This window comes from Lycorma delicatula, chromosome 6 (assembly GCF_047948215.1).
Source record: "Lycorma delicatula isolate Av1 chromosome 6, ASM4794821v1, whole genome shotgun sequence".
NCBI classification, from domain to species: domain Eukaryota; kingdom Metazoa; phylum Arthropoda; class Insecta; order Hemiptera; family Fulgoridae; genus Lycorma; species Lycorma delicatula.
The window spans coordinates 118244032-118256574 of NC_134460.1; the positions used below are offsets into that span (position 1 = coordinate 118244032).

At 33.1% G+C, this 12543-nt stretch overlaps 1 protein-coding gene across 2 annotated transcripts in view; it reads left to right on the plus strand.

Moving 5' to 3' along the window:
* The window catches only part of Rab10 (RAS oncogene family member Rab10), a 41769-nt gene that overhangs the window by 6818 nt on the left and 22408 nt on the right, over nucleotides 1-12543 (plus strand). For both annotated transcript variants that reach the window (XR_012756713.1, XM_075368422.1), the window contains exons 2-3: nucleotides 5736-5796; nucleotides 8902-9040. Coding sequence is in view for 1 of the 2 variants with exons in the window: in XM_075368422.1 (XP_075224537.1) it covers nucleotides 5736-5796; nucleotides 8902-9040 (200 nt within the window). In the remaining variant the exon portion in view is untranslated. The remainder of the gene's footprint in view (nucleotides 1-5735; nucleotides 5797-8901; nucleotides 9041-12543) is intronic.

The following is a 12543-nucleotide window of genomic DNA, read 5'->3' on the forward strand; positions in this document are numbered from 1 at the left end:
CAGATTTACATGTGACAACTGTTAGATGCCTATTTCTTGCAACTGGAGAGAAAACTTGTTAGCCAGCTAAAAAGCAGCTTTTAACACAGCCATGTGCAGAAAAAGGCTCTTGTGGGCCAAAGCATATATGCTAACTGGACCAAAGAAGACTGGAAAAATATTTTGTTTTTCGATAAGTCACATCTTTATGTTCAGATGTTCAGGGGCAAAGGATTCCATGTGTTAGAACATCAGATGAAAAGATGTTGATTCATGTCCAACAATCTATTGGACAAAAATGTTTTGGGGTTGTTTTAGATTTGAAGGTTCTTGTTCATTGTTTCCAGTAGATGGTATGTTGAAAACCCACGGGGTTGGTCTAGTGGTGAATGCATCTTTGCAAATCAGCTGATTCCAAAGTCGAGAGTTCCAGCGTTCAAATCGTAGTAAAGGCAGTTTTACTTTTATACAGATTTAAATACTAGATCATGGATACCAGTGCTCTTTGGTAGTTTGGTTTCAATTAATCACACATCTCAGAAATGGTCAACCTGAGACTTTAAAAGACTACACTTCACTTACACTCCTACACATCATCCTCTGTAGTTAATACCTGAGTGATTCCCGGAGGCTGAAAAGGAAAAAAAAAAGATTGTATGTTGAAAAGTGTTGGATGTACCAAGATTCTAAAAAAGGAAATGGTTGTGACACAATTTCCAAAAAAAAAATTCACACAAGGTGACTGAGTATTCCAGCTAGATATGGCATCATGACATACTGCCAAAAAAGTGGAACAGGTTTTAGAAGAATGAAACATTAAAGTGCTGCTGTGGCCAGGCAACTCCCCAGACTTAAACCAAATTGAAAATTTTTAGGCAATAGTCAGAAAATATGACTCAAAAATGGATTGTACCACAAAAATTGACCCCATTAATGCCAAAATATCAGTATGATTTCATGATAAAGTAAAAAAAAAATGTGTTGTACACTTTGTTGGGTTGATGTCAAATAGTGTACGTGAAATGATTATGAATTAAGGACATTAATTATTAGATATTTACAAATAGTACAAAGTATGATTTTTTTTCTAAATAAAATTACTTTTTTATTAAAAAAAGTTAAAAATTGGTGTTTGGATTAATTTGCATGCTACTGTAAATGGGGAGTAAAGATTAAATTTAGGCTGTGGAAACTGCCTGGCTTTTGCAGGTTAGTAATGTTATAAAAGTGCATTCATTTGGCTGGTAGACCAAATTTCATGTGATTAGTAGAATTTTATTTTGAACTCTGCAGCTAATGCAATCTTTAGTTGCTGGGTTTTATTATACTTGGTGATCATTTGAAAAGTTACCACATTTATTATTCAACAGCTATCAGTCTTCTGTTTGCAGGCATGTTTATCATTCTATGTTACAATGTTTTATTTCAGGATTTGTACAGTTTTTGTATTGACATCTTGCAAGATTAGAAGTAAAAAATTCTTTATCACGTCACATAAATTTAATTAATTAGGTACAAAATAAAAAACAATAGCATTTTAATCATACAATGAAACAATAAAATTATAAATGTGTAATAAGTGTACATTTGCATACAATGCTATACAGACCACCATATTCATGAGCTTTTGGTATCTTGTTTTATACAAGAAAGATATACTAAGGCAATTAAGTAATTGTACTTCCTCTCTAATAGGTCATTTCAGCTTCCCAGAAACTTATTCTGTGGATTATTATGCACAGCAGTAAGGAGATGACTATATTTTGATTTGTTAAATTTCGTCCCACATATATGTAAATTTAAAAAAATTATATAATAAAAGTTAAAATGACGAAATGATTCCGGAACCGATTTAAACTTTCTCCATACTTAAAATCTCAATTAAGAAAATCGGTTTGCGCCTCCACGTTGGTTCGTCTGGATAACCAGTTAGAAACGTGGAGATTTCTACTGGTGAACTAAATCGGAATCACCTCTCTGGATCACATCCAGAGTTGTAACTCGGGAATTTATTCCCACCCAAGGCTGACTTGCCTTTGAAAGTCAAATATGTAAGGTCTTTTAAGAAAAAAATCCACCGTCTGGTAAATACCAGAGAAGGCTGCACTCGGATCCGGTGGGCAGCTGCTTAAAAGATAACAATGAATCGGAGCGTTTGGAAACACCCAAAAACAACACAACTTCAAAATTGAGGATAAGACACAAGCAAATAATCTACATTGCCACTCACAACATTAATTCTCTAACTCAACCCGGCAAACTAAAAACTCTAACAGACATAATGGACAAACAAAATATCCTAATCGCAGGACTTCAAGAAATGAGAAACACTGATCGAGAGCCGTTTGAATCTCAGGGTTACAGAATTTACAAAGGAATCCCCGGGAAACGTGTGATGAAGAATTGCCCACACTTCGGAACAGGATTTGCAATCAATCTTAAAATAATTGACTCAGTCGTAGAATTTAAGTCTTACTCCCCCAGGATTTCAACCTTAACCCTAAAATCAGCCAATAAATTCTACACCATAATAAATGTCCATGCTCCCACCAATGACAAAAACAATCTTAAAAAAGATAGAGAAGAGATGGACAAATTCTGGGAACTTCTTGACCAAACTGCAAACAACATAAATAAGACCCACACGAAGATTTTAATAGGGGACTTTAATGCCCAACTTGGTAAAGAACGAAGATATCGTGATATTATCGGAAAATGGCCTGCCCAAAAGAAAACTAACAAGAACGGCCAAAGACTTGTCGAATTTTGCAGAAACCATAATATGATCTCAAAATCCACCTATTTTATGAGAAAACCAAACAAATTGAAGACTTGGAAACACCCAGATTGGAAAAAAGGAGAATGGCAACTTGATCATGTTTGCATGGACCGGAATTATCACAAGGAGATTTATAATGTAAAAGTCTTGAGAGGAACAGATACTGGATCGGACCATTACTTAATTAAAGTTAAAATAAAATTCACCCCGCATAAAAAGAAAAAATCCCAACCTAAAAACAAAAGAGCTTATGATCCACATAAATTAATAAACAATGCCATCTTTGAAGAAACAACAAAAAAAATCAAATTAACTAATAATTTAAAAGAACTGACATCCAACTGAAAGAAATAGCTGAAGAACTAGCCCCTATAAACCCAAGAAAAAAACACCAATGGTGGAATGAAGAATGTGACAAAGCAGTCAAAGACCGACACCGGGCTTGGATCAACCACCAAACCCAGAAAACTGAAGAATCTAACCATGAATTCACCAAACAAAGGAAAATAACTCAGAAAATTATAAGAGGAACCAAACGACAAGCCCAAAAAAACTTGATTCAGCAAATAGAAGAAAGTTCCAAGAAAACTAATTTCCGAGACTATTATAAAATTTTTGGTCAGGCTCTTCAAAGATATGAACCACCCACCCTTATGCTGAGAGGAAAAAAAGGAAATATGGCCCACACCAATAAAGAAAATGCTGAAATTTTGGCAGAAATCTTCAATAGACTCCTCAACTGTGACGACCCCCCAGAGCTTTTTGAGATTGACACTGAAACTCCAGTTAAAACTTCACCAGTAAATATCAACCCGCCAACAATTCAAGAAGTTCTCGCAGCCTTAAATGAAATAAAAAACTACAAAGCAAGCGGAGAAGACCAGCTTTTCGCAGAACTCTGGAAACACTCATCAGTTTATTCAGTCAAAACTTTCCCTACATCTATGCCTCATGAAAATATGGAACGAAGAAAAACTTCCAGAACACTGGACCACAGCCCTCATCCATCATTACATAAAAAAGGGGATAAAACTAATCCGGAAAACTACAGAGGCATATCTCTCCTGGATTGCACATACAAAATCCTGTCGAGAATCATATACAACCGATGCAAAGACCAACTTGAACTGGAACTTGGGGAATACCAAGGGGGATTTAGGCCATGGAGAGGTTGCCCGGAACAAATAATATCCCTAAAACTTATGATGGACTAATATAAAAGACTGAAAAAACAACTAATAATCACCTTCGTCGACTTTAAAAGGGCCTATGATTGTATACACCGACCATCCATGCTGAATATTCTGAGAAACCTGGGCCTTCACCCTAAACTCGTAAACATGATAAAATTAACTTTAACCAATACCCAGTCCAGAGTGAAATTCAGAGGTGAACTCTCTCAACCCTTCTACATAAAAACTGGATTGAGGCAAGGAGACGGCCTCTCACCACTCCTTTTTAACTGCGCCCTCGAATTTGTCATGAGAAAATGGTATGAAATAAATCCCAAAAATATAAAAATGGGTATTAAGAAAAACTCCATCACACTAAATTGCCTAGGATTTGCAGATGACCTCGCTCTTTTAGCAAATAATATTCAAGAAGCCAAAACACAAATCATGAGCCTTCAAAACCTAGCACAAAAGATAGGGCTTCATATCTCTTTCGAAAAAACTGAACTAATGGCCATAGATCCTTTGGTAATAGAGCACATTACGGTAAACAATCAGAAAATTAAAATAGTAAAACAATTTAAATATCTAGGGGAAATAATAACTTATAATTTAAATGAAAAAGTGACATGGCAAAACAGGACAAATAAAATGATTAAATCCCAAACATTAACTTGGTCAACATATAACAAAAAATGCCTTTCTGCTAAAACAAAACTTAAACATTATAAAACTGTAGTACAGCCAGAAGTCACCTACGGAAGCGAGACCCTTTTCAAAATCACCCAGAAAAACCGAATTGAAAAAATTCTGAAAATAGAGAGGAGAATTGTCAGAACGTGTATCAATAAAAAACACCAAAAAGAAGGCCAATGGTGGATTGTGCCAAATGAGGTGGTGTATCGAGAAATAGAGCCTGTTACTGATACTATGCGGAAAAAAAGAATCTCTTTCTTCGGTCATCTCATAAGGACACCGGAAACAAGACTGTCAAGAAATATCATTGAAAAGCTCTGGTTCCAAAAGCTAGAAGTAGGATGGATCAAAGAAATTAGAGAAGATATGAAAGAATTGGGAATTTCCCTGACTGACCTACAGAATAAAACTGGAAAAATTACAAAGCTAAAAGATAAGAGCATTAGATTTAAACAAAAGACAGACAAAATACAACGAAGAGGGTGTTTACGGATGAAGAAAAGAAAGCAAGATCTGAACGGATGAAGAAATACTGGGCAGCTCGAAAGAGTAAAATAACACGTTTTTCTCAGAAAAGATCCAACTAAAATTGACTTAAGTGGTCCCATGTTGGCCGTAAAAGCATAATAATAATAATAATAATAGTAAAAGTTAAAATTGAGGTCATAAGTAAAGTAAAACAGAATATTATGAATCTGTGTTTATTTTTTTAACTTTGATTTATGTCCTTGATTAGTTACGGATTACTTGATTACTTAGATGTTACTTGATTAGTTACGAATTAGTTATAATTAATAGTATTAATTATATTATTATACTCATTAATTAAATGGTAAGCATTTATTTTATCTCAGAATTGTTTATGGCCTTGACTGATTATTAAAAAAATTTAACTAGAAATTTTGTTTAAAGAAGTTTCCAACAAAATTGAAAGCGTGCTTAATGGTAACTAAGAACAACTTTTATCAAATTTCAGTTTCCCAAGTCTTTTGGTGTGGGCTGAGCATTGATATAAAATGTTGAGTACATGTCAAAGTATGATAATTTTTCATTGATTGTATTATTATGAATGTTATCTGTGAAGTAATTTGTTAATTTATTTTTTTTAGGAATAGATTTCAAGATAAAAACTGTAGAACTGAGAGGGAAAAAAATTAAACTTCAGATATGGTAAGTTTTGCCAAATGTGTTACTTAAATTGATTGTGTTATATCTGACTAGGTTGTTATTTATATTGGGTAATTTTATAGGTATAATAAAGACTTTTACATCAACATTTGACAAAAATAAAAGAAAAATATGTTACAGTACACTGTTATCTGATTTCAGTCTCATTTTAACGGATTCAACTCCAGGCATATCATTTTAAACTTCCCATAGATTTCAAAGCTATAAAGCTGTATGTATGTTAAGTTCACAACCATAACGTAGGTGACTAGTCAAAAGACATATTCACTTCCAAAAATGGCATTCTTAGACCTAAAAAAAAAGCATTTCATATCTGGCTTGGTGTGTGTGATGTGGTTTTTTGTTGTCTTCTTCACAAAGTTAGATGTAATATTAATGTGAAGGTGGTATTCAGTTGTACAAATAATACCTTTACTTTATTCACCACAGGTATTCACCTGTGGTTATTCAGTACAAGTCATGGTCATATGGTGAATATCATCATTTCCAAACAAAAAACTGACTGATTAGTGCTTCTATACCTCAGTTGCTGTACATGCATTAGTCGTAAGAAAGACAGATAGTGTAAAGCATCAAACTAACTTGCCTCATTCTGTAGAAAACTATATTGTATTTTGTCTAGAGGTAAGCTCTAAAGCACCATGTACTATTGTTGTGCTGTTTATACTAATGTACATGTAAATGTATTTGTTAGTGAATTGCTGTGTACTGGATTGATTACATGAATGCCAGAAATACTGGAAACCAAAATATTGATAAATTTTTTGAGAATTTATACTTCTACTTATTAATTATATGTGGCAATTTGGGAAAAAGCAGAAGACATAAGTAACATTTTATGCTGTACGTTCTGTAATAAGTCTGATGTTGCAGAAGATCTATATTTTTAAAGAGGCAGAAATGAGAGGTTGTATTGTGCATTTGTGATTTTGGTTGCATGATTTATTTATTTTTTATGAAAGAAAGGTCATATTAAAAAAAAAGAAAATAATTGAAATTTTCTAGTTTTAGCTTAATTCAAATTTTTGGATACTTGATTTGCCATATTAGTAATATATTTTGGTATCCTCTTTAGTTCAAAATTTGTATTGTTTTATTCAAAAGCTTTTGACTATGACAAAAACAAAAATTAAAAGCCAGTGATTCAATTATCTGTCTGACCCATGTGTAATATTCTTCTGCCTGTTTGTCTCTAATCTGAAACTTCTGTATATCTTGTTTTCTTTCCATGTTCAGCTGTTTATTGCTGTCTCAAAGTTTGTGTATTGATTTAGTTGTATTTTATATATCTGTAAGTGATATTTTCTGATGAAAAAACATGATTTTCCTCTCTTTTATCTTATAGGTGAGGTCTAAATAACTTTCTTCCGTGTGTGTCCAAATATGCTCCCATTTGGCTATTACTGTATTACTTATATATATATATATATATATATATATATATATATATATATATATATATATATATATATAAACAATAATGACATCAGAAAACATTGCTTAGATGCATGTGTTTATTTGAGGAAAATGAATGAAAAATTATTGATTTTAAACTTTTTTTTTGGATTTTCTTCCTATGCATTATCCTCTCCAAATTTATTTTACTTTAATCAGAACTTTTACAATCGTGTAAACAAGAGCATCTTTTTACTACAGAGGGAAATTTAAAATTGAATTCTGGATTGTCTTTAATTTTGATAGGCATGCTATCTTTTTTTAAACTGCACAGTAATTATTATTAACTCAAACTGTTAAACGATTTCAATTATTTATAGAAAGTGGAGACAGTACAATGAAAAGGTAAGTGAATATATTCAGTAATCATATTAACAATGCACTATGTAACAAAATAAAACATCACATGCCAACCTTCAATCAAGTTCTAAATGACATCATATCACTGTCTTATCTTGGATCATCTTGCTCACAGATCATTCCACTGATTGCTCAGCTGTATAATTAAACGACTTTTTCTAGTTTTCATTTAGATTGTAGCTTGTTAGTTTTGTTTAACTGTGAATACAGTTAATTAAAGCTAAATAATTATACAGAGCTAATAACATTTGTAGTTTGTTTTCAAATTATCTTTTTGTTATTTTTTTGTTTTGACAGTTATTATCAAACATCAAAGAAACTCAGCGGAAATGTATTTAAATATGTTTAAACACCCTTGGTAGTTGACAAATACAGCAGCCATCGAACAGAAAGCTTTTTTATTCGTAAAACATGTAAAATGGTAGTGGACACAATCTATTGATATGTTTGCAATGTTAGTTAAGCTCACATACCTTTAGTCACTGACCATTTAAAATGTCATTGTAGACTTTTGTGATGATTTTGTCAGTCGTAGTAGTACCACATTTAAATTCAACAGTCTACTTTTTTACCGTTCAAAACTGGAAGAACTCTTTAAACGGGAATCTAACTATTTTTGAATATCCATCTAAGCTAAACTTTTTAAAAACAAAGTACTCTATAAAAGCTCAAACTTCAATTTATCCATTTTTCTGAAAATGTCAAGACTTGTTTACTTTACTTGATTGTCACAAATAACTAAATACTTGTGACTGAAACTGTGTAATACAACATCTAAATGATCTGGACAAATATAATCTTTTAATATAAATGAAATGAATAAATATAAATATTCGGTCATAGTAGTCTCAATCTCCTTGTTTGGTTGAAAACTTTCCATATTACCCTAGTATGTAACATCACATGTGGTCTTATGCATTGATCGCATTGACTGATTTATATTTTAATAAGATTTGGTAAAACCCTAAAGTGGGTATTTTCTGAACATTTAGCTTATGAGTAATTTATTTAAAATACATTTCCAAAGTTGATAATAAGACTTAAATTAACATAACATACAGTCATCTCCTAAATAATTGAAGGAATATGAAATGGAACTTAACCAAACGTCTTATCCCAGAAAGATAAACTATCGTGTAATTTATCTGGCATATTTGTAATTTATACTTTATATGAAGTATTTGTAAAGTGGTGGATTGGGCTTATGCATAATAATGTAACATAATTAATGTGTACATGAAGATACCTATATTAATTCATTTTAATTTACAGGGATACAGCGGGTCAAGAAAGGTTTCATACGATAACGACATCATATTATAGAGGTGCGATGGGCATAATGTTGGTGTACGATATTACAAATGAGAAAAGTTTTGAAAATATTGTCAAATGGTTAAGAAATATTGATGAGGTAAAAATATTATGTTTTAATAATAGTAAATAAATACTAGGTATTACATTAACAGTTCTTACTGATTGAAAAGCATGTTTTGATGTTAACAATTATTTCTTTTGTTTAATTTTTTTATTATCTATTGGGGGTGTATTGAATGGGGTTTAAAAGTGCAGCACTACTTTGAGAGTAAATAATATCTCTTTTAAAGGTGTTATTTTCTAGAGAAGAAAGTGTTTCACTTAGTGTCCTTGCTTAGTAAAATATTGCTGAATGTTTAATTTTAAGTGGATTAATATTCTCGAACACAGTTATGGATCATATAGTTCAAAATCAATGAGAATCAAAAATAGTGATTAGAATCATTTATTTAGAAGTTTTTTCTGCCAAATAATATTTTTTGAATTAGTTTGCAAAAGATTTATACGTTTTTAATGATTGAAAATGTTGTTAAAGGACATTTTCATTTCATTTTCTAATTGGGCTTTTATAGTTAAGCTGCAGTGCTGTCTAAGAAGTGAACAATTGTTGCAGGATATTGTGAATCTTAACTGTACTTTTAAGTGAATGTTGGATCAGAAATGTCTCAAGGAGTTTTCTGAATTTGCCTTGAAGAGATATATATATATATATATACGTACCAGCTCCTTGCTGCAGCTTTGCCCGCACTATATGATTATTTGCATTTCTTGTAGTGGTCAATTTATTTTATGTTTATTAGTCAAGTAACTGGAGGCAGGTGCAGCCAATCACACTTACAGTAATGGTGACAGTGGCTGTGGTGGTTGAGGCACATACCTTCGCCCTCCTTAAAAAAATCTGAATTAAAAAACCCCGAAGTTGGTTTTAAATATTTATCTGAAGAGTATTTTCAAGCCCAAATTTACTGAATAACTAGTTTATTATAGTCTGGATTGGGAAAATTTACAATCATTGTTCTAACATTTTTTTTACCTTTCCATTTTTCCACCGGTGGGTGGAGAATCACTACCGTCTTTTTGGAAGCCAAGAAATTCTGAACAGCGAGCAATGTGTGCGCAGGCAGGCTCATTGTCATGGTGCAGAACCCAGCTGTTGTTACCCCACAGATCTGAATGTTTGCACCTAATGCTTTCACATAACCGCTTCAAAACTTCACAATAGAACATCCCATTGACAGTTTGACCAAGAGGAAAAAATTTCTTATGGATAATGCCTTTCTTTCATGTTGAAAAAAAAAACAATCATCATGGACTTCACATTGCTGCAAAATTGGCGTTCTTTTTTTGGCCGCGGTGAACTTGGCAACTTCCACTGTGATGACTGCTGCTTAGTTTCAGGGTCATACCCGTACACCCATGTCTCATCACCGGTTATGATGTTGGAGATGAAGTTAGGGTCACCTCTTGCTGAATTTTTCAATTCACTACAGACAGCTACATGATTTTGTTTCTGGTCGCTGTTCAACAGTCTGTACAAATTTTGCAGCAATGCGTCTCATGTTCAAATTTTCCGACAAGATGCGTTGCACAGACCCACATGACATTTGTACGATTGCACAAACATCATGGATTGTTTGTCTACGATCTGCAACAATAGCCTCTTGCACTTTCACAATGTTTTCTGTTGTTGAGCTTGTTGATGGTCTTCCTGAACGCTCAACGTCATCAACTGTCGTTCGCCCATCTTTGAATCTTTAATTAGTACCACAAAAAAGTTTTTCTTTTACTCGCAGCATCGTCACCAAATGCTTCCACAAGCAAGCGATGGGTTTCTGCACCACTTTTTTTAAGCATGAAGCAAAATTGGATGCAGGTTCTTTGCTCTTTAAAATCTGCCATTTAGAACTTCGCTGAAGCAGTAAAACACAACGTTACACAACCGCACGAAAGTCAACAATGCAGCCTCTCACCGTCACAGCTGTTGGAACACTGATTCACAAAGAGTACTGTTAGTCACATCTAGCGGCAGCAGGTTGTACCAGCAATGGTTTGTACGTGAAATTCAAATTCTCCGAACTTTTGGATAGCACCTCGTGTGTGTGTGTATATATATATATAGTTATTGCATAATAAAATTGTTAAAATAAAAATACTAAAGTAGTGAAAACTGCGTATTAATTTACAAGAGTGCTGCGATTTGTTACAGTTTTTATGAGACAGTCTCCCTCAACACTGTGATGATTTATCAAATTGAAATTTTATTTGTGTAAATACAACATAATAATTTGATAATGTAATACCAACATACGTTGTTTGTTGTATCAAATTAACTGTTACGTAACACTTCTAGCCATCAAGTGCTGCTATCTAGTGGGTACTAGAGCTCACCGGCAAGCTAGGATCATACGATCGTTATACATCAGAATACTGCAAGGAGCAGTTATGATTGTCTAGATGACCTTCATTCAAAGTTAGAATTCTGTACAGTTCAGTCATGTTTTTCGTTTTAGTCCAGATGGACACTTAGGCTTAGTGTTACTTGATAATGTTCAAGTATATATATTAATTGTAATTCTTGATAATGTTCAAAGAAATTTATGTGTAAAAAGAAATTAAATACAACGATTCATCAAGAACAAATAAGGTGTTTTATTTTATCATCATCTTCAACAACAGAAATACAGTTCACCCTCATTCTAAAATCTACCGCATTGTCCATGTGGTGGATAATTATTTCCAACGTGAAATAGATTTCTTCCGGTGACATCTGACAATATACGATTGCTTTTATTCTTTAAATTGTAAATGAAACGACGACAATATGAAAATAAGTTTAATGTTCGTACAAACAAAGAAAATTGTTGTGAGAGTTCTAAAGTTTGTTATTTGAAGAGCAGCTTAAAACACATTATTTTTGCTAGGTTTCTTCTCTTCCTTGAGCGAATCTGGTGGAATCACAGAACTGATAGTCAGATTGGATGGGCAGGTGTCCTCATCTTGCTTCAGTAGCGACGGACCATTCCACCAAAGTTGTAACGAAGTTAATGCGTCTGGCATACAACCATATGACAAGATGTCTGCGGGGTTATCCCTTGAAGGAACGTGCTTCCATAAGCATTCCTTAGTTAACTCTTTTATTTCGCAAACTCTATGCGACGAATATCTTCCATCTATTAGGAAACGAAGACAACCAGTAAAGAACTACCGTAGAATCAGACCAAAAATTAATTGAATCAAAACTTATACCTAAAATACACTTAACCTTATTGAATAGATGAGATAACAGAAGAGCCGCGTTCAGCTGCAACCTTGGAATAGAGATTTGCTTGACAGGCGCAACTCTAGACTTTGAACACAATAAGTGGATTTCAACGTGTTCATTACTATCAACAGATCTGATGAAAAGACAAGCACCACATGCGCTACTACTTACATCACAAAATCCATGCAACTGAAACACTGATTTTAACTAATCTAGAAATCTTAAAATTACTTGACGATTTGAGCTGAAAATACAGAGAATTCCATTTTTCAGCTAGCGAACTCATCCCATTGAAGGTTAGTGCAGCATAACTCTTGTACGACTGCTTTAAATGGAAC